The sequence below is a fragment of the Ornithodoros turicata genome, chromosome 3 (assembly GCF_037126465.1).
Source record: "Ornithodoros turicata isolate Travis chromosome 3, ASM3712646v1, whole genome shotgun sequence".
NCBI classification, from domain to species: domain Eukaryota; kingdom Metazoa; phylum Arthropoda; class Arachnida; order Ixodida; family Argasidae; genus Ornithodoros; species Ornithodoros turicata.
Genome location: NC_088203.1, coordinates 79,596,112 through 79,622,693, shown reverse-complemented (window position 1 = coordinate 79,622,693; position 26,582 = coordinate 79,596,112). Strand labels below are relative to the sequence as shown.

The following is a 26,582-nucleotide window of genomic DNA, read 5'->3' as shown; positions in this document are numbered from 1 at the left end:
ACCGAGATCACACTCGCACGCTTGAGATCGACAGGCGGACGCGTTGCAAACGGATATACCTATTGGCCGACAGCTGAAAATACGACGGGACATAATAACATTCAGGAGTATTTTTTGTCTTCCCACTTGGAAAGAACCTACATGCGGATTGCTGAGTCCACGGAAGTGCGCCGGCTTTGAAACCACATTATGTATCTGTAATTAGCAAACGCAAAAAAAAATGTTCCACTTGGAAGCCTAATGCAGAGCCGTACGGTGGGTCCCCACAGTGGCCTAGCAACTGGCGGTGCCATTGCCACCACAATACGTCCAGTCATTAGTCATGCCGGTGAAAACCTGCGGTAAAGCTCGCGCGAAATGCTTTGTATCGCAGCCGCGACCTCGTCCCAGTTTCTTTTATAGCTCCACATTGCATTATTCTGCAACATTACGTTTAAAAACTCTCGTCAGAGAAATTACACGTTTAAGATGACTCGCTGCAAGTGAAACGTCCGTCCACAGAACTGTAATTATTGTCTGGTACACGATGAATAACAAAGCCACGACAAATGTCACTGTTTTGATTTCGTGCAAAGTGGCAACTCATATCCAAAGCAGAAATCTACATTGAAGGGCAGCATTCCACACTGCAAATTGAATCACCCGCGTGGGCACCCTTTCGTTCTGCATAACGCAATCAGGGCATGCAGTACGTGATTGCGTGCCGACTGAATTTTCTACGGCAGTTGCCTTCATTTGTCGTCGTCATGCACTACTGATGGGCAGTGTCCATGTAATTTATGTGCGAGGCAAACGAAGTATTCATAAAATATCTGAACGTGTGCATTGTACTCCTGAGTTGAGTTGAATATATATATATTATATATATAAGGTCGATGACCTCATCCCCGGACGTGACTACACTGTTAAAACTGAACTTCACCACATAGCACGCTCCTAGCCAACCATCATACCGAATGATATCATTCTGTGTCATGATTTGTTCAAAACAGGGGGGAGGCGCCTATCTGGGACAAGATAATCTGTCCCAGATAGGCGCCTCCTCCCATTTTCAACAAATCAATGCACAGAATGATATCATTCGGTGTGATGGTTGGCTAGGAGCCTTCTATGCGGTGAAGTTCTGTTTTAACAGTGTATGAACATTCCAGAACCCGACCTCATGACAACCGCCACGTGGCGCGACTTCCTCGATTGTGACGTCACTTGTGACTTTTGGAAGCCCTATCAGGCCACTTAATACTTTTGTCCTGACGAAGGCGGAGCCTCCGCCGCAACGTAGTCTGAATGTAAATTTACCTTAGCGCTTTTTATTTAACTAGTTTAATTCATAATAAATACATTTTTAACTTAATACCCCTACTTCTGTTGTCCATGTCTAGTTTATTTCGTTGATGTTGATGTTAATGTTGAAAATGATGTTAAGGTTGAATTCGTCATACGACAAATTCGGCTATTCCCATAAACAGAATCCCCCCCCCCCCCATGAAAAATAAATATGAAAGAGAACCGCCCCACCTCCACTTTGCCGAAATCCAAAATCACCGGTTCACGTAGTGAATTACCGTGAATTCCGTGATCCTAATAGACTGACTCCAACGCACACCCCTGAATAAATGTTTATTTTGTATTTATATCGTTTCGTGCCCATCCGACTTTTCGTCTCTTACTATATATATATAAGCCATTTGCCATTATCTTTCGACACGGGAATGCAGGGTTCAATATTAAAATGGAGAAGAAAATCCTATCTGCATGCATGACGACGGGACGAGGAGTTTCACCGCACAATACACTCCTAGAAAAAGAGTAAAACGCGAAGTAATTGCAGCTTCTAATCCCCTAGATTGCAATTACTCCCCAGTTTAGTCCCCTGACCCTTATTTTACTCCCCAGGACTGCAAATAGTCACTGAACTTCGCAAATTGTCCCCTGAATGCAACAATCTACGTAAATATGTGCTCTTCGAGTGCAGTTCTTTGTGAAATATCCAGTCCCGAGTGGCTTGGGACTATAACATTTCCATTTTTTTCTTTTACCGATCAGCCAGTCAATCAATCAATCGTAAATTTGATAGAATAAGGCTATATAACTTAGCTAACTTAGCAATTTTCCACACCCACACAGAAAGAAATAGTTCGCGGTTCCTTCTTGCGAAATTGTGCCCTATATATGCCTGTCGCAAGATTTTGATATAACTCGACATATCACGGTTCAATTGAAAGCACTTTCATTCATGCGCACGAATTATGTGCTTGGGACTGTGAGAACGGCGCGTGAAATGCAGTCCCCACTCTGTGACATTCATTTAATCCCATGCATTTACTTCCGAAAGGCACTAATTTTCGTGGCAACGCATTTAGTTCCCAAAAGGAGTAAAAATACTCCTTTTTTTTCTTAGAGCCTGCCTCAGGGCATGTGGGAGAGTAATAGAAGAGATTAAACGTACACGCACAGGTGACGTAACGCATGGCAGGTGAGATACTGCACCATGTTGAGGTACCGTAACCAGAAAAGCAGCCAGCAGAGGCCGAAAAAGCCAGAAAAGCAGCAAATATGGGTGTCACACTCCCCCTTACGGAACACCAGCCCCAACCCCGCACCCCCAAGGTTAAAACCCATAGAAAATGCCCAGATCATGCATTGTTGTGACACAAGATACGCACGGTGACGGGCACCGAGAGGCACGACGAAACAAAGGTGCGCACTCCTGCAAAAGCTGTCATTGAGGCTAGAGGAGCTCGAGCAGACCAGAGAACGTGAAAAAACTCGTGAGATGATTGCAGGCATGGACGGTGCTGGTTAGGGTTACTGCAAGGACCCAAATTTTCGGCAAGGCTAAGTGCTTTGCATTTGGGTGTGATATAGTCCTGTACCTCATTTCGTTAAGCAGGCGCATCCTAAGGTCTCTACGGAATTAAACTGGAAATTCACCGTTGATGTCGACTGCTTCGTATAGGAGCATCTGCCACATTGTAGCATTCCGACTATTGACTACAGTCGTTTAAAGTACTTTCAGGTATGCTGTTGTTGTGTCTGGCAGGGAGGGGGGATTTATTGGCAGAAAAATAAAATGATAAAAAGGGAAAGGTCAGCCATGCAGCACGTCGGCCACCTTGGCGAGACACTGGCTGGCTCGCTGCACGGGGCCAAGGAGTCCCCGCTTATCGCTTTTAAAATGTACCACCAAACAGCCCGGTTTTTATCGCTTTTAGCCAAGGAGTATCGCGAGGCAAACGTTCGCGCACCCAAGCTCTGAGAGGCGTTGTCAGAGCACGACTGAATGATGAAGGTGACGCCGACAGCGGAGGAGCTGATGGGGATGTCGTCTTCTACGGCGCGGGAGATGGTACGCGGCTCCTTTTGAACAGGAGTGAACGGGTGAGGGCAACGTTCAACCGAAGACGATGTAGAAGGGACTCTTCTTCGTGGGTACAGCGGCAGCCGATGACAAACTCCAGTGAGGGGTCGATGGACTGCGGGAATGCATGAGATCGGACAGCGTTCACAAGAAACTGACGTGTGCCGTCGCCGCGGAGACGCCGTATCAGCAGGCAACACGCACACGCCGGGAGCGGCAGTAGGGGCACCGGCGTGGCTGCATCAAACGCGGCGCGTCTCGCAGCCGCGTCAGTGGAGATGTTTCCGTGTAGCCCTGTATGCCCGGGTACCCACTGAAGGCAGTTACGGTGGTCGACCGCGGAGAGGTGGGCGTACTCCTGAAGTGCCATGGTACGCAGATCACCCACGACGCTCGGGTGGTATGCTGACAGGAGTGCCAAAGACGCCTTGTTGTCTGTGAGGACGACCCACGCATCACGCACAGATTCTGCGATATGCCGCAGAGCGGCGAGCAGACCGAGCAGCTCCGCATCCGTGGACGACACTGTGTAGGGAAGTCAGAGGGTGAGGTCACGGTTTTCCTGCGAGACGTAGAAGGCCGCCGCTGATGATCTATTCGCTACCGACCCATCACTGTACATGGCGAGGCTCTGCGGATAGGCCGAACTGAGATGCTCTAGCGTGAGTAGCTGCCACAAGCATATCGTTCTTCCTCTGACGGACGAGGGGCGGGGTTTTTTTTCGGCGAGCGATAGCACGACCGAAGTCAGAGGTCGGGCAGTCTTCGTCGACGTGGCGAAGGCAGTGAAGAGGGTGCCGAGAAAGGTACCCTGCGAGAACGGGGAAGGTTGCACCGTCCCGCTGGACGTCGACCGCCGGTTCGCGTGCATCGGCTAGGACAGATTATGTATCGGTGGTCGAAGGGACTTCCAAGCAGATGCGGAGGCACCTGGCTTGGCTAAAGATGAGATCTCGATTTCTGGCTGAGGCCATGCAAGATGGGAAGGCTGTACCGAATAGAACCCAGAACGAGAGATTGGTGGACCCGACGTCGGTCGGAGAAGAACGGGCCCCATCGCGAACCAGCGAGGCAACGAAGAACCGCCACGTAGCTGTTGATCCTGGTGGTGAAAATCTTAATGTGGCGAGACCAGGAAAGGTCACGGTCGAGTACGACGCCCAGATACTTGCAGTACGGGACAAATGGTCCCGTCGTCATTGAAGATGAGCCTTCAGTGACGGGCGGGAACCTCCGGAATGATCGACGAGTGAACAACATGACCATTCTTGCTGGGTGAAACAGAGAGGCCGCGGTCGGCGAGGTACGCGACAATGATATCTAAGCCTCCCTGCAGCCGACGCGGAATAGTGTCGCTGATATAATAGCGTGAGACGAGTGTGGTGTAGCAGCAGTGCAGGAAGAAAGACCATGATGACATCGAAGAGCAGGGGGCTGAGCACACTCCCTTGAGAAACGCCGCGGCTAACAGGGTGTGTGTGTGTGTGGGGGGGGGGGCAGTGGCCTCGTCAGTGGTCCGAACAAGCTATAAGCGGTCACTCTGGCAGTCCTGGATCCAAAGAAGGGAGCGCCTCCCACACCAGTTTCTTGCAGGGTCGCGATGATGGCACTATATGGAAAACGCTGTCGTACGCTTCCTTTACGTCCAGGAAGACCGCGCCCGTCTCAGTCACTTGGTCGATAACATTATCTATTGCCGACTGACCCTGGCGAAAGGCTTGTATTCGGGGAAGAATCGCACGGTCTCGAGGTACCAACTTAGGCGCCGAAAAACCATGCGTTCCAACGTCTTGCCCACGCAGCTAGTAAGGGCAATCGGGCTGAAGGAGTCAATGTTGCGCGGGGATTGGCCAGGCTTGAGAAGCGTAACCACCACAGCGGTCTTCCAGACTTGAGGGACGCCGCCACTTTGCGAGCTAGCGTTGAGCATTGACATTGGGATGAAAACATCATGTCAGGGAAGAAGGGCACGGGGACATAATGATCGTAGACATTTTCACATCAGGTGGAATACAGGTTGGATGCAACAGTAGTTGTAGACAACAACAAGTACATGACGACGATGATCTGGGGTTGTTTGTTCCAACTAATTGTTTTGGGAAAATTCCACGCTATATTTATGCATCTGTCCAAGCGAAAAAATTTCCAATCACCTGTTCAGCTAGGTTAGAATATACTTCTACCCTACTTTGAACAGGATTGATATCTTTGTTTTTCTTTTTCTATTACGTATTATAACCTTTTTGTACTCTTCAAAAGTATGTCTAGACAAGGTTAATACAAAATTTGTTTCATAAAATTACCATGTACCTGAAATCTATATTAGACTCCTGCAGAGTGTGACTTGTACAAAGCAAAGCTTAGAGATCTTTCACACAATAGTCATTACGCATGCCCCTGTGCCCTACTTTTCCCATAGCCTGCAATCCCCATGGATTACAAGTTTTGAGAAGTTCAATTACTCTGTCTGAGGCGCGAAATCTTTCCACGTATTTGTTGAGAACTCGTTGTCTAGGGACGTGTTTTCCTTTATTATGGCCTTCCTCTAGTGGGAGACTTTTTTGGGATCAGCGTTGATGGTGATGGATAGAAGAAAAGAAAAAGGGCAAAAATGGATCAGTGTTATACAATCTGTATCCGTCTGTTCTTTGTCCTATGCTTGATTGCCTTTGTTGGAGCTTTTCCTCTCTTCTCACATTTCAGTGGATATCATAACGCTGGGCGATCCGAAGTGTAGCCGGCTCTCAGGCACATAACGAAGCCTCTTATCTTATTTTTCCTGCGCACGAGAGGAAGACGTTATATTCAGTTCACTTTCATAATCACGAAACACTCCACTGTGAAATATAAATGTACTATTTATTTTTATTCAATTTTCGTGAATTCTATCCTATTTCCTCACAATCTTGCCTGTGCATTTCGTAAACGCCTTAAGGGGACCGTATTTTAATTCATACTGCAGGGCTTGCTTTCCACATACAAAGCTTTGCCAGGGGAATGAACGTGTAGTATATTTCTATTGTTGGGAATAACTCACGTGACCTCTGACGACGGGCCAATCGTTGGGCCTCGGTTAAGTAGATTTTTGCTTTGTTTTATTTTGTCTCCCTGGGTGACGGGTGACGTAAAGCGACGCTGCCGAGCGTTCTTTTTCCCTTTCCCCTCTGTTCTCTCCCCCGCTCTGGCGGTTCTGGATTTTTGTTCGCATCCAGTGAAATAAATAAAACGCGGAATTTTCGGGATTGGTAATTCCAAATCACACATATGCAGTCTTCTGTATCTGCGCCAGACACAAACTTCACATGAACATTGTTTCTGAAGTTCGAGTAATATGCCGAAGCATCTTCGCATTCACTGTTAGCTGATATGTCTCACGTAGAAGATTTCACAGTAGATCAGTAAATTCACTGCACAGGCACACACATTCACAAATCCAGCATGACATAAAACATATCCATATCCCTTTGCTGCTTGTGTAGTGTCACATGTCAAGGCTGACCCGTCACAAGGGAACCTGTGCAGCTGCTAAGCTACAAGATGATGTTCCAACCACTCAGAGTGGCATATCCATTCTATTGCGTCCATGCAGGTGCTTTTCTGAAGCACATATGAGTTGAGCAGTACCTAGTTGATACCTGAGCAAGAAAGACCAGAACAGGGATCAGAAAACGTGAAAACTAAAAATTCTACCGGCCGAAATGTTGCGTATATGCCACAGATGCGGTGCTATGCTATGCTACGCTAAGTGGCAGAATGAAATAGGAACTGACAGGAAGACTTACCTGCCATCGAGTGGAAAAACACAGTATTGATCCTTCTTGAATCGTTGTCGCGCCAAGCAAGCGAAGCAGACCTGCCTTCCACTTATCTATCACGGAATTCACTTGCAGAAGTATCCAAGAGGATTCAAGTTTTGCAGAGTCGGTATCGACGGGCACTAAAAATCATCCAAAGCGGTACCGGCAAAGATGCTTTGCGTGCGTCCCTGCTGCACCATATTTCGAAACTTTACGGCGACCTGCTCCGGCACCCCAGACACGGCGGTGCCGGCTTTCCCGCGCCACGAAAAGGTTATAATTTCAAACCGACCAATGAGCGCTCGCATAACAGAGGAGCGGCCGCAGGAGCCAATGGGATGCTCTCGGTAGAGAACTCCCGCTTCGACGTAAAAATTTTGACGTTTCATGACGTTTGATGACGCGAAAGGCTCGCAGCGCCTCACTTTAGTCCGCAAATTAACTCGCGAGTTTCATCCCCTTGGCTTTGCTGTTTTGCGCTCGGAGTTCGAGCGCTGCCGGGGCGCTGCGGAGAAACGATGGACTACCGTAGTGTGGATAGCTTCCTCGCGTCGTCTGCTTTTACTCGACTATTCCGCGTTCAGTGCGCTAGGCGGAGCATTGGGTAATCGAACGGTATCGTACCATCGTGGCATAAGTGATCTTTCGGTGAATATGCACAAGAATTCCGAAGAAGAACCATCAACTTCCAACATCGGTCGGCGTGTTATTCACACTCACTGGAAAGATGGCAGTGTCGCCCCCTACAGGCCGATCTCGCAGCGATTAGACATGACAATTCGTGTCTTTACGGCGCCAGAGAGCTATGATCATGTGCGACGCCCCAGTTGTTGTGAGTGCGGATTGATTTTGCCCACCTGGGGGTTCTTTAAAGCGCGCCGAAGGCCTGTACACACTGTATATAATGGCTCCAAGCGGAAGACGGCGGGTGTAAGTAACTTGTACAGCTGCCACCAAGTTTCTGCCGTCCTCGTCCGGGTTTCGAAGTCGCAACCTAGAGATCAGTAGGCGCACAAGCCACCAACTGACCCTTGCTGCTGCATAAGGGCACGTGCGACGTGGTACAGAGGTGGCCATTAACATACACTGAGACTTTCGGCTAGTTGGGAGCAGTCTTGAGAAGTAATTTAGGTGCAGGTAATCACTTACTATAATACTCATCCTCGCGGAGCAACTTTCATGGGAAATACCCGTCGGCGACAACTATACAGGGTGCTTCAAGAAACGTGTCATTCGGACTTGATAAAAAACGGGGCGACGGAAAAATACGGGGTAAACGGCATTTGTGTGGCAACTGAATGTGCCACCTTGAAAAAATATTTTCATTTGATTTTAAGTAAAATCAATTGAATTTCTCTAATTGAACTCCAAAATTTCCCAAGTCAAGCTAGCGTTTTTTTTTTTGTTTTTTTTTTTTTTACAGAATTAGAGAGCCCGTAGCGAACTTAGTCAGATCCACTAAGAAATCCGCTCGGTATTGCAAATGGAACTGCCCAAAAAAAGTCCCGAAATTGAGGCTTCAATGTTTCGGGTAATCAATGACCCACCAAATCAGACGCAAAGATTCGTGGAGAGGAGGACATGCTCCTGCCCCCATGAAAGATAGAAGGTCGAAAAAACACAGGGCGGGAAAAAAGAGGCGGAATCATTTTTGTTTGCCGCTTATCAACGTATGGTGTAATGTCACCTGCCTTGTTATCTGCGCGTCTTGTGCTGCACGCCGGTCCGGCGATAAACTGTTCTAGCTTCATGGGGGAAGGAGCATGTCCTGCCCTCCGCGCATTTTCCCGACTGATTTGGTGCGCTGTTGAATACCCGAAACTCTGAAGCCTCAACTGCGGGACTTTTTTTGGGCAGTTCCATTTGAGATATCGAGTGGATTTCTTGGTGGATCGGACTAAGTTCGCTACGGGCTCTCAAATTCTGTAAAAAAAAAACACGTTAGGTTGAGTTCGGAAATTTTGGAGTTCAACTAAAGAAATTCAATTTATTTTATTTAAAATCAAATGGAAATATTTTTGCGATATGGCAAATTCAGTTGCCACACAAGTGCCCTTTACCCCGTATTTTTCCGCCGCCCCGTTTTTTTTATAAAGTCCGAATGACACGTTTTTTGAAACACCCTGTATACAGGGTGTTTGCTCTAACATGTCTAGAAATTATATTTAAAGTGAGCGATAAAAGAAAAGCAATTGGTACTTTTCTCCTACTTGAGTAAGAAACAGGTAATGCTTCACCAGTAGCACCTGTTTCTTAGTCAAGTAGGTGAAAAGTAGCGCTCGTATCTCTTTTATCGCTCGCTTTAAATAAAATTTCTGGGCACGTTAGAGCAAACACCCTGTATAGTGAACGAATATGCGACTAGTTCCCGAAACAAGACAGAAAAGCATGAAACTCTAAAGTAACGGTAACTAGGCATCAACTAGTTACAGTTACTTTATAGAATTTCCCGCTTGTCTCTCTATAATTTCAGAAATTTGTCCCATCTTTCTTCGCTACTTGTCGCCGATTGGTGTTCACCGTGAAAGTTGCTCTCTGAAAAAGGGTTACTAATAAACATTTCCTGCTTAATTGCTGAGTAAGTGAGTGCTTGTGACTAAGTTACTTCCTACTGGAGGTATAGCGCAATCGAGTGCGCGTGTATTCGTTCGAATTGCGTTATTACCAAGTGAACAGCGTACTTTGTAAGCAGCACGTATGGTTGATTGCGTTGCGCCCATCTTCATTTGCTAGACTTTTCTGTTTGGTTGGCTATGTACACTGGTGCAATGAATGCAGCGGCCGCAATAAGGCCAGAGCTGCACAAAATCTTCGTCGGTCAACAGTCTGTGTGTTGCTGCTGTTATAGAATTTGGGCACCTACTGATTAAATTGGAATAATCCCGCTCTGATGCTCCGTTTCAACAGTGAAGCGCGAATATAGGATATTTCAGTCAGATGAACGAACCCGTATCGAATCGCCATCGAGAGAGGGAGGAAGAGAAAATGGATACATCGAAGGAGAGTTGAAGGGACATTGCAGGTTAATTTGCAAAGAAATAGCGCATACCTAGGGTTCTTCGTTTTCGGGTTAAACCCGATTTTTCACGATAGTTCCCCCCTGCATTAGTTTTCAAGAATCCGGGTAAAACCCGATATCTACCCGAAATGCTTGCGGTCCTTCAACTTGTCGTTCCAGGTAAACCGTCGGAAAAGTGAATCATAATATCAGCAAAAAGATCTAAAGTCGTGATAACCCATTTGTCCTCCTTTTATAATCCCCTCCTGCAGGCGTCAAAGACAAGCTTTTATGGAACTCGGGGCAAGTGTCTGAACACCGCGGTCATTCGCTGCCCGATTTCCGAAGGGAAATATAAAGATTATTGTTTCTCGTCCCAGTGTCACAGCAGTGGCTCGTTTCATATGCGTTTCGTTTCACCCGAAAATTCCCCGATTACATATCAAACAGAGATCGTAGCGCCTGATTCTCATGTTTCAATAGCAACCGATTTTTCCCTTCCGAATTTGAAAAATCATAAAACCCGAAAACGACGAACCCTACCGGCATACAATGTCTTTAAGAGTATGAATGGAAATTGGGATAATTGTTGATTTTCTGTTCAGCAATTGAGACGTACAGTACGTGTCTACGGCACCTATGCTGCTGTATCAGGGGGGATGCTAAACCACCCACCAGAAGAACAAGTTTATGCCTCCTTCGACCTCTGCACTGTCATCTCCTCGCCTTTTCATCGCAGAACAGCACTTATACGATACTGGGAGTAATATTAGACAATTTTAACCTTGTGAATGACAAATGGACGACGGTCTCGAATCTCCAAGGCGCTTAAGGCGAAATTTGAAACTATGGGGCCCCTATGAAGTGTGTTGCTAGTGTTGCTACAAGACAAAAAGAGGAACTGTCCTCTAGCTCCCCGCACCCTGTGAACACATGTTGCAGGGGAACGTTCAACTTGGTCGGTCGTTTCTGCGGTCAATTGGGAACGCTGTTTCGCCAGTCTTCTCCCTGTCGGCAGAGTGACAGAGGACATAAAGCACATACTGCGCACCTGTGAGACAACCGCAACAAGTCGTGAAGTGTTCCGGAGTACCTTGGGCTCAACAACGTTCCTCTGAACATGAAGAAAGTGCTCGGAGACTGGCCAGTTGTCTATCGGCAAGTCTATATTCCACTCTCTGATTTCATCTCTAAAGACCGCTGCCAATCACTCAAAGGCACTAATTATCTGGAAATTATGTAGCAGCATCTCGCGACCATAAGCGTCTATGGACGTAGCTGGCCCATTCTGCAGTTAGGTCAACATGTCCGCCGCTTCCTCTAGCCTACCCGTTACCTTACCAAAACGTAAACACGTTGATTAAGCACCTGCAGAGAAGCAAACCGGCACGTCCTATAAGTAAGCTATTGTTAGATTCGTCGTATATTAGCAGCCAGTACTTAGCGCGGCAGCGCTCTGACGTCTGTTGCGCACCCATAAGTGTCTTGCTCAGCGCGTGCCGAATTATGACTGTACATATTCACTGGGCATGATATGTAGTTATTGTAACGACGACAAAGGCACGTGCGTAATGTCCGTGCCCGAATAAAAGCATTCCTCCTACCATCGCCCCCCTGAGTGTCTCGCTGCTGTGCTCCTTAACATTTGGTGGAGGCGCGGAGATATATGGCGACGACATATCGACACCCTTCCTGAGCCGCCGCTTCCACGCAACGACGGTAAGGCTTTGACCACCCATACCCCCGATAACACCACCCTAACCGATCAACCGAGAAGATTTTGGACCAGACAACGAGAGATGACGAGGGCATGAAAGACGCCGACGCCTATGGTACAACAATGAAGCAAGCTCCGTCGCTAGCTCCAGGTGCAGGGTTCCGCGCAGGGAAAGTATCCGCACCAGGTCTCCACTCCCGTGCGGCAAAGCAGCGAACATCAAGCTGATGAAGGTCTGCAATCTGCATCTCCATATTGAGCACTATCGTCACTTTCACACCGACATCAGCGCCTTTCATCTTTCAGGTCCCCTTATCAGTAGGTCGGTCCTCGGAAGGGAGAGTATAATTATAACGGCGACGGAAGCACGGGCGTAATGCCTGTGCCCGAATAAAGGTATTCCTCGTCTCATCATCCGCCTGAGTCTTTCGCTGCTCTGCTGCTTAAGATTATGTAGATATAGATATATGCAGATAGCTAAATAAATACGAAGATAGAGTGTCTGACTGCCGCGTGTTAATTCACAGCAATGTATGAGCGAGTCGCAGACGGAAGTTACATGAAAGAAACTAAAGCACTCGTAGTTTAATAAACAGGTTAACAGATAATGATTAGCCCTTAGAATGAAAAACAAATTGCAGAAGCTACGAATAGAGACGATTAACGTTTCAGAGGAAGCCCCTTCGGAAGACGAGCTGCCTTCGAAACGTCAATCGTCTCTATTCGAAACTTTTCGTAACTTTCGACGAACTTCGAAGTTTTCAAGTTATCATCCTTCCAATTATCCAACAAGATCATCCTTTTCATTACAACGTTATTGTTTCGAAATCTGTAAAAAAAAAAACTACGGAAAAACTCGTATCTAGGTTTAGAGTGTTGAACCTTTCATATTGTCTACATGAGTCCCTATACCGTATGAAAGACGAAGTGCATCCTGTATCCCTTTATTACAGAATACATTTGATGCCGCACGTCTATACAAGATGCATCCCGTACAGTAACATTCCTGGTTGGGTTGTCTGACTTAAGACACCGATTTAAAATCGCCTAGGAAGCCGCCCTAAGCAACAGCGATCAAGTGGCTTTATTAATGATAATAGCGCTGTAATAACATTTTCTATTTGTTATCATCCCCTGTGGACTTGGGATCGAAAGAGTACAAATGGATCTAGTCTTGCTGCCCTCCATGCTCGCCGACGCACATCCACGCAAGGTATTTTTCACAGGCGCAGATGGAAAGCGAATGCTTTGCAATGCACGGCACCGCCTAACTAAAAGCAAATGGATTATCAAGGCGGCGCTAGCGTCGATGCTTCACCGAACAGGCTCCCAAATCTAGCAAGCAAAATCCCATTATACGAATGCCACGGCCATAACAGGCACTAGTTGAGCGGCACTGCGGGACGATGACTTCAAACTTTTACTAGCCACGCACTTTTAATGCGATTTCGTAAATGATTCAGCCTATGTGCTGTTAATAATTCGCTCTGCACAAGCTGAGAGTAAGTTCTTTTTAATTACTAGCTCCGGAACATATTGTTACAAAAGTCGTGTACTGTGCTCCCCGTGCAGGTGGATACTGTGTGATGAGCTTGCTCGTATGAGCAAGCGACCACTCAGCTTAGCTGCACTCATTGGCCTCTATGAAGATCCTGTGCTCCATCGTCGGGCTCTTCACGTGTTCATGGACATAGTCCACTAGGTTGCTCCAGACGCTTCAGTTTGTTGTCGTGCTTTCATCCTTCCCTCATTAGCTTCATATAATGTTCCACGTGCAATGGGGTAGGGTACAGCACCGCCGCGGTGAAACACCCCATCTCGTCGTCAGCATTTATTGTTGTTGTTGTTGTCCCTGTGCAGTGCAGGTGTTCATTCAGTTAGCTAACTACTATGGGACTGAAACAAATTAACTTTCCCCACAAGGGTCTTGGCGCAGACGTGCCGTAAACTAACAGATGCTTGGTACATCTTCTCGTGCATCTTCCATACCTTCTGCCACACTTACCCTTTCCTTTCCTTTTCCGACGATGCTTCCATGCTGATTATGGAGGCGCCAATTAAACTGCTCGCTAAGAGCAGGCCACCGCGGTAAGCGGACAGCAAGTGTGCACACACATGGACGATACAAATGGCGCCTGCCAACGTCTCCTTTGCGGCATGCTAGGGAGTGGTCCGTGGTGGCACGTGGATTGCATAGCGACGTGTATGGCTCGCGTAATTGGTTTCCTTGATTTATTGACATCAAGATCTTCTGCTTGCGAGCAGTATACGCCTCCTTGGTGCGTCATTACATACGGGGCTGGTGAGTAAAAAATGACAGCTGCTTTGTTCTTGGCATTAGCCGCTGTCCGTTCTCGTTGCGGCCTTCTACACGTCATAATTTTTCCTCGTTATGAGTGTCTCGGTTGTTATCTTAATTTTCTCTGCGGGATGAGACAGACGCGTTTGCTACTTCGGCTTCCGGTTCATGCGTAATTGTAACTCTATCGCCCTCCTGGAAACGCAGGTTAGCTCACACGATGCAAGTGGGCAAGGGGGCTAACGTTGGTGGGCGGTGGTGGTGTTTGTGGCGATTGCGCCCTGGCGTTGCTCTAAAAAACAGAGCTGCTCTCACAACTCGCATCTGCGCCAACCGCTGCAGCGAATGACACAGTTAACGAGCTATTGCTACTGATTTGAAGAGGGAGAGAGCAGCACGCGCCTTTTTGATGCATTTAAAGTATATCCAAATTGCCACAAAACGGCGTATGCCTCCATGTTCCAACAAATGAGAAAAAAGAGCGGTATCGTCCTGAATGACAATGACGGTGAACTTCTATTTCTACGGTGTAGTGTCAACAGTAAAGATACCGCGCGGAAAGACGTTTAGCTATATTTGGTATCACTCTATAAGGCCGGTTTCACACTAGCGTATTTTTCGTTCGTTCGTTTCAAAATGAGAACCTGAAGGCAATCGAGCGCCGTAGGTTCCAATGGGCTCGTTTTGGCTCAGTTTAAAAACACGGCTGAGAAAAACGTTAGTGCGAAATGGGCCTCATTTGTTGTGTCAAAGGAGGTGTGGTGTGCTTCGCACTGAACGCTCTCCTTCCCCACGATGTCCCCATCATTGATAATTAAATTGTTGTGGTAGCGATCTCGTTCGGCCTGCATTTACATCCATGGAGTTCAGAGTGGTGACGTATATGTCTTACGCTCGGCTGTCTTCCTGTTGCGCAATGAATGCAAAGGCACTGCGCGGTGCTGTCCCGCATAAACCGCAGTGTATTATGTGGCACGCGCTTGGCGGTCCGGAAAGCACTGCCTACAGGAAGCAGCTGGAACGAGCTGCAATAATTAATTCGATTAAAATTCAGTTTATATTTTTTACTGCAGAAGATAAATGGACCTGTCCTGATAGAATGGACCTTAGAGAGGGGGGGGGGGATGACTAGATTTGAATTTAAATGTTTATTGCTAATATTCAAGGTTGAGTAACACGATGATGTACCCAACCTGCTATACCCCACACTCTAAGAAAAAAGGATGCGAAAAGGTGGTAACTTCTATAGTTACCACCTAGGTCAACATACCGTCTGATAAAGGGCGTAAAAGGGTGGTAAAAGCAATTATCATATATCCAACTTGGTACACAAAGGCGTACACCCCCCCAGAGGCGGAGAGTTTTCATTTTCCCGGGGGGGGGGGGGCAAGGGTGCACCGCGAAGTAAGTACTCTGGCGGGGGGGGGGATATGTTTATTAAGAAAAAAAAGAAAGGAAAGGTAAGCCAGATGGATGTCGGCTTGTTATTCAAAAAAAAAAAGTGAAAAGGGCAAGAGGAAAAAGGCAAAGAAAAAAGAAAGCAAAAGGAAACAAAAAGAACGAAAGAAAAGGAAAAGAAAAGTGAAGAACACAAAACTAAAGCTGAAGAATCACATACTCTGGCGTTATCCTATGATGTATGCAGAACTGGTATAGAAATAAGAGGAAGGAAAAACAGGAAAAAAAAGAGAAGAAACAGAGAGAACGTAAACAGTGAAATTGTGCACAACTGAAGGCATTACGCCTTTGAAAACTGAGTGCAAAAGGAACAAAATGCATTGAATCCTTGGTTTGTTTGTTTGTTTGTTTGTTTGTAAGAAAAAAAAAACAAGGAGAAATTGAACTCGTCTCCCGACTTGTTCTGCTACTCCTAACAAAAATTATCACCCCACCCCACCCCCCAAAACTACTTCCCAGGTCCTCTACTCTCAAGTTCGCTATTCACTGTTCAGAAGTCCACTATCCACATGTTCACTAGAAGTCCACAATTAAACACTATTCACAATTATCCTAAGATCATGCACACAGGATGCTAGAAGGTTGTATCCATCCCACAGCTCTGGACAAATTTCACAAGTGCCGCCAAGGCAGCATCCCTCGTGTTCGGTGCCCAAAGTCCCAACACCTTCACTATATCGAAGACCCTGCTATCGAAGACTATATCGAATCCTTGGTGTTTGACCCGAAATGCGCGCAATATAATGAATATAGTCAATGAAATGGAGCAGCGGGAGTTGAACCCGCTCCCAACGCACATGCGTTCCGAAGACTGGCAGCTGCGGTGCCTTTTCGACTCCTTCGTTTTATTGATCTGATTGCTTTGGGCGAAATTCAGGCTATGTGTTGTGTCATCCTCTATGTTTCTTCGCCTCACCTTCTACTGTGATAATGAGTATGGTGGACGGATACATATTTTACAAATTGCAAGATGCATTTTTGGGGTTGGTGCCTCTTCGCTCTTTTGACCCGGGCGCGCCGAGCCCCAAAGGTTGGTGTCAGTCTCTTAGCGGGACTTCCCGGGGGAGGCGGCGCCCACCCTAGTTCATGTTCCGGGGGGGCAAGGGCCCCCGCACCCCCCCGCAGTCGACGCCTATGCACCCCCCTCGCTCATCGAATCAGAAGCACTAACCCAATCATTCATGGTAGAGAGTGAGGTAGGAGGTAGAACTTTGCAACCTTATAGGCACAACATATGCGACATCTATTGCCTCCTAAAATGTGTAACTGCTCCACCTTTTTTTTCTAAGAGTGCAGCTACGATTCCCCATGTTTGCAAACTTATTGCACATGGTTAGTTACACCACACTGTTCCACAATTCCAACAGTCTATGCAACTGGATCGGTTGTCATTCATGTAATTGCTGTTGTTGATTCAGCGAAGTCACAGTCTTATGAATTGTCCTAAGTTGAACGCGGCCCGCAAATCGCATCCCGTAGAAAATCGTGGCCCTGGCTGTGCCTAAAAGAATGATAACGATACTTGTGTTGGCCCCAATCTCATTTTCGTTTTAACAAATCTGTGCCTGAAACAAGAAAGGAAAACCCCGACAAAGGAGAACATTTGAGTCCCTCCGACAATTTACGTTTTAACGTTGTGCGTATATCCGAACGTGTCCAGGTACAGTATACGAATAGCTGCGTTGGATGGACCTTTCAGGAAGCAGACACCGCGTGAACAAGGTAAAGAAAAATTGTGTCATGTCTAGGGTTCTCTATTATCGGATGAAACTGAAAAAGGATGGTACATCGCAAAACACTGCAGCAAAATAACATACGCGTGATGGATCATGACCAACTCCCCCGTTTCCTACACTCTAAAAACAGAACTTCACCGCATAGCACGTAGTGCGCCAATCATTGACGCGAACGATAGGGCTATCGCTTTTGATTCGAGGAAAAAGGGAGGCGTACGCCTTTTTGTGGCAATTACCATATATCGAAATTGCCACAAAAAGGCGTATGCCCCCCTTTCTCCTCGAATTAGAAGCGATAACCCTATCATTCGTGGCAATGGTTAGCGCACAGCGTGCTATGCGGTGAAGGTCTGCTTTTACACTGTTAAAACAGAACTTCACCACATAGCACGCTCCTAGCCAATCATCATTCCGAATGATATCATTCTGTGCACTGATTTGTTGAAAATGGAAGGAGGCGCCTATCTGGGACAGATTATCTTGTCCCAGATAGGCGCCTCCCCCCTGTTTTGAACAAATCATGACACGGAATGATATCATTCGGTATGATGGTTGGCTAGGAGCGTGCTATGTGGGGAAGTTCTGTTTTAACAGTGTAGAGTGTACGCCTGATCAAAGGACGGTAAACATATGCCGATGCGTTTCTTATAACCTAGCCACACACTCTTAGAAATGAACTTCACCGCATAGCACGCTCCTAGCCAACCATGATCTCGGATGATATCGTTATCTGCCCTGATTTGTTGAAAGCGGGAGGCGTGCGCCTTTTTTGTGACAATTATGAACAGCATGAGTGTCACAAAAAGTGCGTACGCCTCGCGTTTTGAACAAATCAGGGCAGATAACGATATCATTCGAGATGATGGTTGGCTAGGAGCGTGTTATGCGGTGAAGTTCATTTTTAAGAGTGCACGGCAAACTTAATGCATTAAACGGAATGGCATTTACTTCACCTCCTAACCAATCATAATCTCGAATGACATCATTCTCTCCGCTGATTTGTTGAAAACAGGAGGCGTACCCGTTTTTTCTTTTCATTTTTTTTTTTCTTTTGTGCGTGACAATTATCCACAACATAATTGTAACAGAAAAGACGTACTCCACCTGTTTTCAACAAATCAGGGCAGATAACGATATCATTACAGACTATGGTTGGAGGTGAAGTTACTGACATTCAGTTTAATGCATTAGGTTTCCCGTGTGGCTAGAGTACATTAGTTAGACAGGTTCAAAAGAAAAATATCGAGTGCACGTGCGAATGACCGTTTGTTGAAAGTGTATACAGTAAGCGTATACAGTTTTGTGGCAATTGACATACTATATCCAAATTGCCACAAAAAGGCGTACTACACATTTCACGTTCAACAAATCAGGAAAGAAAACGATACCACGATACCATTCCCTATGGCAGTGGGTTCCGAGCGTGTAACGCGGTGAAGCTCGCTTTTTATAGTGCGGGAAGCGCTCAGGTATTTCTCACGAGACCTCAGGCAGCCATACACTGTTAAAACAGAACTTCGCCACATAGCACGCTCATAGCCAACCATCATTCCGAATGATATCATTCTGTGTATTGATTTGTTGAAAATGGGAGGAGGCGCCTAACTGAGACAAGATAATCTTGTCCCAAGTAGGCGCCGCCCCCCTGTTTTCTTGAGTGCCAATTCTAAGTTACGCTGCCCCTCGTGCTAAAAGAAACGTACTTAAACGATTTGAAACAGTCGCTGTTGTCTGTTTCGCAGATCAAATTCGCCTATGATAATCATGTAAACAAACTAAACAACTAAACAACGGGAAACAATGATTTCTCTGAAACAATTAGACACCCGAAAAACAAATGCCGAGTTCGTCCTATAATAACCACCGGCAACGCGGAACCCCATGCTAATCATAGCAAGGTGAAAGCAGGAGCGTCCACTCTATTCAGCGAAATACATGTTTTTCAAACCTTGTAAACCTTACCAAAGCAAACATCCACGGGATTAGGTGTAACAAGGAACTATACAGCAAACACATGTTGAACGCAATCCCGACGACACTTCGGCGTGCTGTAAAGAACCTGATGGGTATATTCGCATACAAAGAGTGGGATACAATAGAGAACACAACGGATAGGAGGAGAAAACACATACCCATAACAGCTAACCGTGTGAGCGCTTATTCAGTATAGAATAGAAGCTCATTTTCCAGCGTGTACAATAATAATCACTTCCAACCTGTGTAGTTTGCGCCCGTTTGCAATGCATTACACGCCCTTATTGAGCTCGTTCGTTGTGGACTGAAGTTGGAAATAGATAATGAGTATTCGCATCACAAACACATTAATGGGCAAAGCAACGAAGTTTGAGGAGTTTGCAATTCCGTCTTGCAATTCCGTCTGCAGAAGGAAGAAATTACTGTAACAAAAGTACATTGTTGTGTGTTAGTTTGTGCGTCTATCTGTCCGTCTCTCTGCGTACGCGTGTGTGCCGGGGTGTCTGTGTGTGTTGGCGTTTGCCTTCAGTTGTGTGTGTCTCCCGTTGCCTTCAGTATACACACACACACATACAAACACATCACATATCATAACACTGCCACAGATCAATAAGCACTCCCTCAGTTAAGAACAGAGGAGGCAAAACTGCTACTCCAAACCATGAACACAGGTCGCGACCGTTCTAACCTATACAGGGTGGGTGCACATAAAGTAGCCCCACAACGCCATTCGTGAGTGAATGTGGGGCTACTTTATCTGCACCCACCCTGTACATGAAGTAGTGCCTTCCTTACATGTTATTAAAACGTAAAACAATTGTTTGAGACCCCCACCAAGATCCAAAATGGGACTCCTTCAAGAAAACTTTTAAAAGGAAGGTTGACGCTCTGCTAAAACAGAAAATGTCTTTCGAGAGCCAGAAAACTTGCATCGTTTTTCTGTTCTCTGTCCGTCCTCCGGTTTGCTCTGTCGTTATGGCAACCTACAACGCGACGTCACCGACTATGCCCCGTTTAAATTTCCCGCGTTGCCACCTGGTGGCTGTCACATGCTCCCCTCACGCCCTCTGCTCCTCTCAGGGCAAAGTGAGAGCCGAAAGCTTTCTGCATCGTTTCGGGAGACTCTCTCTTCCAGAGCGATGTGCACGCAGCAACTGCTGCCCGCTCTCTTCTTCACCACTTCTCTATTTATTGTTTTATTTTCTTTTTTCATGAGTTAAATTTCCTCCGTCGTTGAAGGATAGCTGTTGTGCTTCTTCCAGCATCAGGTGAGCGATGACTTCTTCAAGCTGCGATGAACTTTAGTCTGGGCAACTTCACGAGCCTAACAACTTTCGTGACGTGCTACTTGATCACCTGAAACGCACTACCACGACGGTTATGCTGCGGACGATTTTTGAAAAATATATTTCAACTGAACTTTACGCCGTGATGCGAGGTGTTTTGCGAAAGGTGTGCGATATAGATTTTTCGTTACTTTAGGATAGCTACCGTGCACAATTTACAGGGTACCGTGTGCTATCGTGTATTTCACGGCAAGGATCTTAAAATCCTCACTTAAACTTCACGAAGGACTGCGATGTCATAAGAGCATACAGTGTGCGAGATTAGATAAGCCTGCATTGTAACTCCTGCTTAGTGAACCACCAAATACAACTGTGCAGCGCCGATATCGCACAGGAAGGTTCAATAACGTGTTGTATATTTGACACATACAACACGCAATATATGCTCCAGGCAGTCAAAAGTCTTACTGTGGATAGTACATGAAGAAACCCAGTAGTGAGCCGGTGCACAACTCCGCTCTGCTACCGATCTGTGTAACGCCAGCGGCGTTGATCCTGGGCAGCAACGTGAAGAACTCCGGCAATTTCATCATCTTCGGAGCAAGTGCCGCTTGACAAGTGGATGAGTCATGAGCAGACACAACAGAACGGAGACGAAATACACGTGAAGACTCGAAAGGAGGGAGCCAGAGCCAGAAAACGAACGAAAGGCCGTCGTCTGTACCAAGGAATGCGAACACGCTCTGTTGTACCACTTTTTTTCCTCAACAGTAGCAAATACGCGGAGGAGGAGGAGGGAATTTTTCCGAATGAAACGGGAACTGGATGCCAGCTGCCGAATACCGATGGTATCTCGTCTCCACCAAGCTTCGCTGTACTGGAAAGAAAGAAATTTGAGGAAAACATCGCATCCGTTGTAAACTATACTTCTGCGTGTCCCGACTGCATATAAGCGATGAGGGCACCGGTCTGCTACTGTCGTGTGCCTAGATACGGCAGGGTGTTCCCTTCTCCAGCGACATGACGTGTCGTGATAAAGAGTGAGATTCAAGTCAATACCTAGTTGAAGCCGAAAGGTATGGATGGCCTGAGGTACAACCAGTGAGTGAACGGCTAACTCCTAAATACTACTGTACGAGGTGTGACAACGCGAACCTTCAAAGTGAACATTGCATGTAACCTCTTTGATGCATTCCAATGCGACAGTGGCACCACTGGTGAGAGACATGGAAAACTTGACTTTATATGTCGAAACGTCACCGCCAATGAGTTTGTCGTTCGACATAGCCGATCCAGCAAATGGTTCGAATACAGCGAATGAGACAACGGAGCCAGACTTGGAATACTTCTATTTTTATCAGGTAACTTGACTAGTCTGATTTGCACTACTAACTATATGACGGATGTACATTACAGATATTGAAATTACTGGGAGCTAATATTAGCACGTTTCTTTAAATTTCGTTTGGAAACAGTAGTTTACGTCACCTGCCACCAGTGGCATTCACATCCGTGGTGAATTCTTTTGTGCCGGCGAGAACAAGCATTTTAAGTTCGCTGGTGGAAGGGTATTAATACCGTGAATACCCTTTTGTGACGCCTATGCAGTTATATGAGTTGTTACAGGAAGGCGTACGCCCCGTGCTTCCCACAAATCAGGAATGATAACGGTATCAGTATGTGCAGTAGATAACCTTTACCGTGCTATGTGGTGATGTTCTGTTTTAAGAGTGCAAGCTGTCCCATTAACTTCCTCGCACATTAGGCGTTCTATATGAGCTTTGCATGCAGGACGTAAAATCTTCATGATAAAAAAAAGTAGATAGGTGATAAGCAGAATTGCGAGTGCAAGCAAATATCTCACAAGGCGGGACATTTCTCATCATTATGATCGCACATACTTCATGAATGTGTTGTATCCGCTCAGCCCGACATCCCATTCCAGAATCATCCTTTATTGATAGCCTCATCATGGCGCTTCTTACGCTCGCGCGCTATCGGCTCTGCGCGACACCACAGAATGTCTTTACTTTTAATTTATATCTTATGTGTCTTGGCACTTGAGTGCATTTATGTTCCGTTAATTCCAAATGTACTGAATACCAGCACTTAGGTGTCGCGTATTAGAGACGCCAGTTACAGCAGTTCAGATAAACATCATCACACCCTTTTGGTACACGCTGGACCCTAGACGAACGTCACATCGAGTTTTCTAGGACGTGCGTACATGGACAGTTGTCATCCCTATGTAATAGGGCGGGGTACCGCAATTCCTGCGGTGAAGCGCCTTCATACCATCGTCGTCACGTATCTGTTGGTCTTTCAGTTTTCAGTCCGAAACTGTCGACACTCGTCTCTTGTAATTGTTTCAACGCTCTATGAAACCTGGGGGCTTAATCGCTTCATCGTCGTTACGGTCGTTACAAGCTAACGAGTGGCGGGAAATTCAAAAAGGCGGGCGGGAAATTTAAAAAGATGGGCACGTGATAAAACACGTGCACGGCGCTCTTCGCGCGATACGTGATGACCGTGGTACACGTCACGCGCAGTGTGTCACGTGCCCACCTTTTTGAATTACCCGCCACTCGTTAGCTTATAACGACCGTAACGACGATGACGCGATTAAGCCCCCAGATTTGCAAAGGGCAATACTGTCGGGGTCCCGTTCTAGAAGGACCCCGCTTTCCATGAGAAGAGAACGCTATTGACGTATGGCAGAGCCAGAGCTTCCGCAACATTCTATGGAGACATTCATTATCTAAGGGAGATGCAGAAGCAAGAGTGACTTACAGGAAGGAAAAAAAAAGGGGGGCGAAGAGCCGTCGGACGTCTTCTGAGTGTCTGGAAGGAGATCTTCATAGACCTATGCATTTCCGAGTATGTTCTTTATTTCTACTTCTTTTTTTCGACTTCCCAAGCATTGGGCTCAGTGTACCCATGCTTTTCATTAAAGTCTTCGCAAGAAAGAGCGAAGTGTCTAGAAACAACGCTGTCCGAAACAAAAATCATTTCCGCAGGATATGAACAGTGGATCATGTTACGGTTACAGAGGATAGCTAGACCATTAGGTCCACAGACCCTGCACTCACACTACCTATAGTTTCGGGCCGGCGAAAACGCGTCTCCCTTTCTTTTTCTTTTTTCAGCGAGGGCACTTTAGGGTTTAGGGTAAGGTGAGGCAAGATGAGACACGGGGCAAGACGCGGCATTTTTTGCTCGACGCCCCCTGTCTCAGAGATGTGTTGCTCCATGCGCTTGAAACTTTACTCATAGGTGGCTCTGCATGTCCGCTTTATTGCACGTGAGAATTGTCCGGATTGCATTGCAGAGAAGAAAAAAAATCGGCTAGTTCTGCTTGGAATGTAAAGACCCGCCAAAAAGGCGCGATTTTCTGTAGTCCTCTCGCTTGTAATCTGCGCAGCAGCGTTTCGCAGGCTTATTCTGTCAATATTAGTTCACATCCTATTTCTCTATCCATTCATCTAGATATATGCAAAATATGGGCACTCTTGGTTAGCCGGTGTTGAACACAAAAATTAATGGATCCGATGATATGCACGGGACAAGACGCGACAGTTTAATGTAATTTAAGTTTAATGCAATCTAAATTTAATGTAATATCGAAATGGGTAAGTCAACTAATACGTGACAGGATTTATACTTGTTCCTCAGAGATTTCTCTTCTTTTTGTATATTGGATAGGATTTCCCAGCAAAGCAGAAGCGCACACAAAAGCGAGTGACACATCACACTGGCGGTGCCTTGTTTGCGAAGGACGGTGGAGCAAAATAGTACCGGGATCTGTGTGGTCTTATTGCAGATCATGTGGGTGGTGGGCTCAAGGGGGTTGTGTAGGAGCCCACGGGCTTTACTTTTTCTGCTTGGATTGCAAAAACTAATTAGTATAGTTCATTACCACGGCGTGTCTCATCTTACCCCACGCGATGTCTCGTCTTGCCCCAAGGGTTGGGGCAAGATGAGACAATATGCATTTTTGAATTTCTTATTCGGTGTCTATTTTAGACTGGCTACGTCAGTTCTACGTCTACAGGTCAGAAGCTCAAGGTCCCTGAGAATGTGCCTATGGCTAGCTTTTTTTTTAAACAGGAAAAACTAACATTTCTTATTCAATTGCAAATTTCTGTCTTACCTTGCCCCACCTTACCCTATATGGAGTGGTCGATCGAAGGAACCATCACTAAAGGTTGCGACGAGGTATACTATCGTGACACGACCAGCAATTGCTACACAGAAACAATTCGTAAATGGGTTTAATATACGTGGTGAAAGATGTCAATGTAGATGAACCTGGGCCAAGCGGACTCCGAGCATTGCGGAGGTACACAGAAACCAAGATGGAAACAGCGAGGCTTGAAATGGTGGAGCTCAGCGGTTGAAACGATGCCTGGAAAATATATTGAAGCGGTGAGAAATGGTTATGCGGCAGGTAATGTTAAAGATGTTAAAGTTAAAGTAAAAAAGTAAAGCTAATGTTAAAGTTATGGTAGCAGCCTATGGTGAGTGGTGGCGCTTCCGAAAGAGCTCGCCGTTGTCGGTCTCACAGACGTGGGCGACGTCACGAGTAATGCTCTGGGGGAATGCGCGTCCTGGGCCGACTTCTGGATGGGAACTGTGCAGACATATGTCTGACAGCATCTGAGGAAAACCCATGAAAAATCCCAGACAGCACAGCCGGCACAGGGACTCGAACCGGGGTACCTCCCACGGTACGGGTACCGGTAGCAGCCTGTCCGGTCCAAGATCCCACACGTCTGCCACCTAATGTCTTCACGAGGATCTGTCTCGTTCTCTGCCGCGTTGATGTACATATCGATGCCGCTGACCCACGTATCCACGCTGTCTCTTGGCACCAAATGATGACAAAATAATCAGATGGTTTATATCACGAGACATCTATGATCATGAGCGACGCCACGATTGTCGGTCAGACGATCAGTTTTGTCCACTTCTGTCTTTCTGTCCACCTATATTTTTTAACGTATACGCTCAAATCTAATCTCAGTACATAGGACCTCGTATTTAACACGCCTTACTGAATAACTAGCATGCCACTAACTAAGTAACTAAGTTACCAGCGTCCACAGACGGGTATACGACATCTTGTAACTAGTCGCTGGTGGTGATGGCGGTGGTGCTGATGGTGGCGTGCTTTTCACGAGTAGTCTCGGAATCACTGAGCGCACGGAATGCCAGGTGATTTACCAATGCCAGGACCTGAGGCTCCCTGATGTTTTGAGTGATCGTATATCAACTGTATACTATCTTAGATAAGGCGGAGAAACTTAATGACTGAGGGTCGAGTACAGCACGTTAGCGGTGAAACGCTTCATGTCAACATCAGTGCATATATGTTGTTGTCGTTTTTGACTACGAAAGAAGCATTAGCGCAGTTGACGGTGCTCCACTATTCCAGAAGTTTTTTTTTTTTTCGTGTTAGCGCCGCGAAGCAACTGTGGCTATGAGCGGCGTACAGATGTGGACAGATGGAGAGAGGACAGCAGGAAGGAGTGGGTGACAGGGGGATTAGTATACGTCCTTGGCCGACTTCAGGGGGAACTGTGCCGACATTCGTCCGGAAAGTCTTCGGAGAACCCAGTGAAAACCTCAGACAGCGCAGCCGGTGGAAGGATTCGAACCCACCACCTCCCAGTCTTCAGCACGACCTTGGCTACCACCAACGAGCAGGACGCCTTATAACCCGATCAGCCATGCCGCTGGTATATATATTCCAGAACTGACGATGAAAGTATAGCCATTTGAACTTTTCGACGGCAGCCAGACTTGGTTCACGTACTGAACCTTCCTGAAAACGGAGGCCAACATAACGTGTATTGCAGCATGCCATCATTTTGACAACCAGGTCACGCACCGGACCGGAGAACATCTAACGGATGCCGACGCGCGTTGACACGACTGCCAAAGAAGCATCGCACGA

The 26,582-nt window shown here is 46.6% G+C and overlaps 1 protein-coding gene and 1 long non-coding RNA gene across 6 annotated transcripts in view; both read left to right on the top strand.

The window, feature by feature from the left end:
* The window catches only part of LOC135388691 (cardioacceleratory peptide receptor-like), a 404,160-nt gene that overhangs the window by 171,385 nt on the left and 206,193 nt on the right, over positions 1-26,582 (top strand). Inside the window, exon 1 of one of the 5 annotated variants that reach the window (XM_064618405.1) lies at positions 21,466-21,987. The exons of the other annotated variants lie outside the window; for them this stretch is intronic. Coding sequence (XP_064474475.1) covers positions 21,814-21,987 — 174 coding nt within the window. The 5' untranslated portion in view covers positions 21,466-21,813. Of the gene's footprint in view, positions 1-21,465; positions 21,988-26,582 lie in introns of those variants that run through there. 5 annotated transcript variants of the gene reach the window in all.
* LOC135387382 (uncharacterized) lies at positions 11,715-12,287 on the top strand. The gene is made up of 2 exons (XR_010421081.1): positions 11,715-12,106; positions 12,180-12,287. It is a non-coding gene; the product is annotated as an uncharacterized LOC135387382 (long non-coding RNA).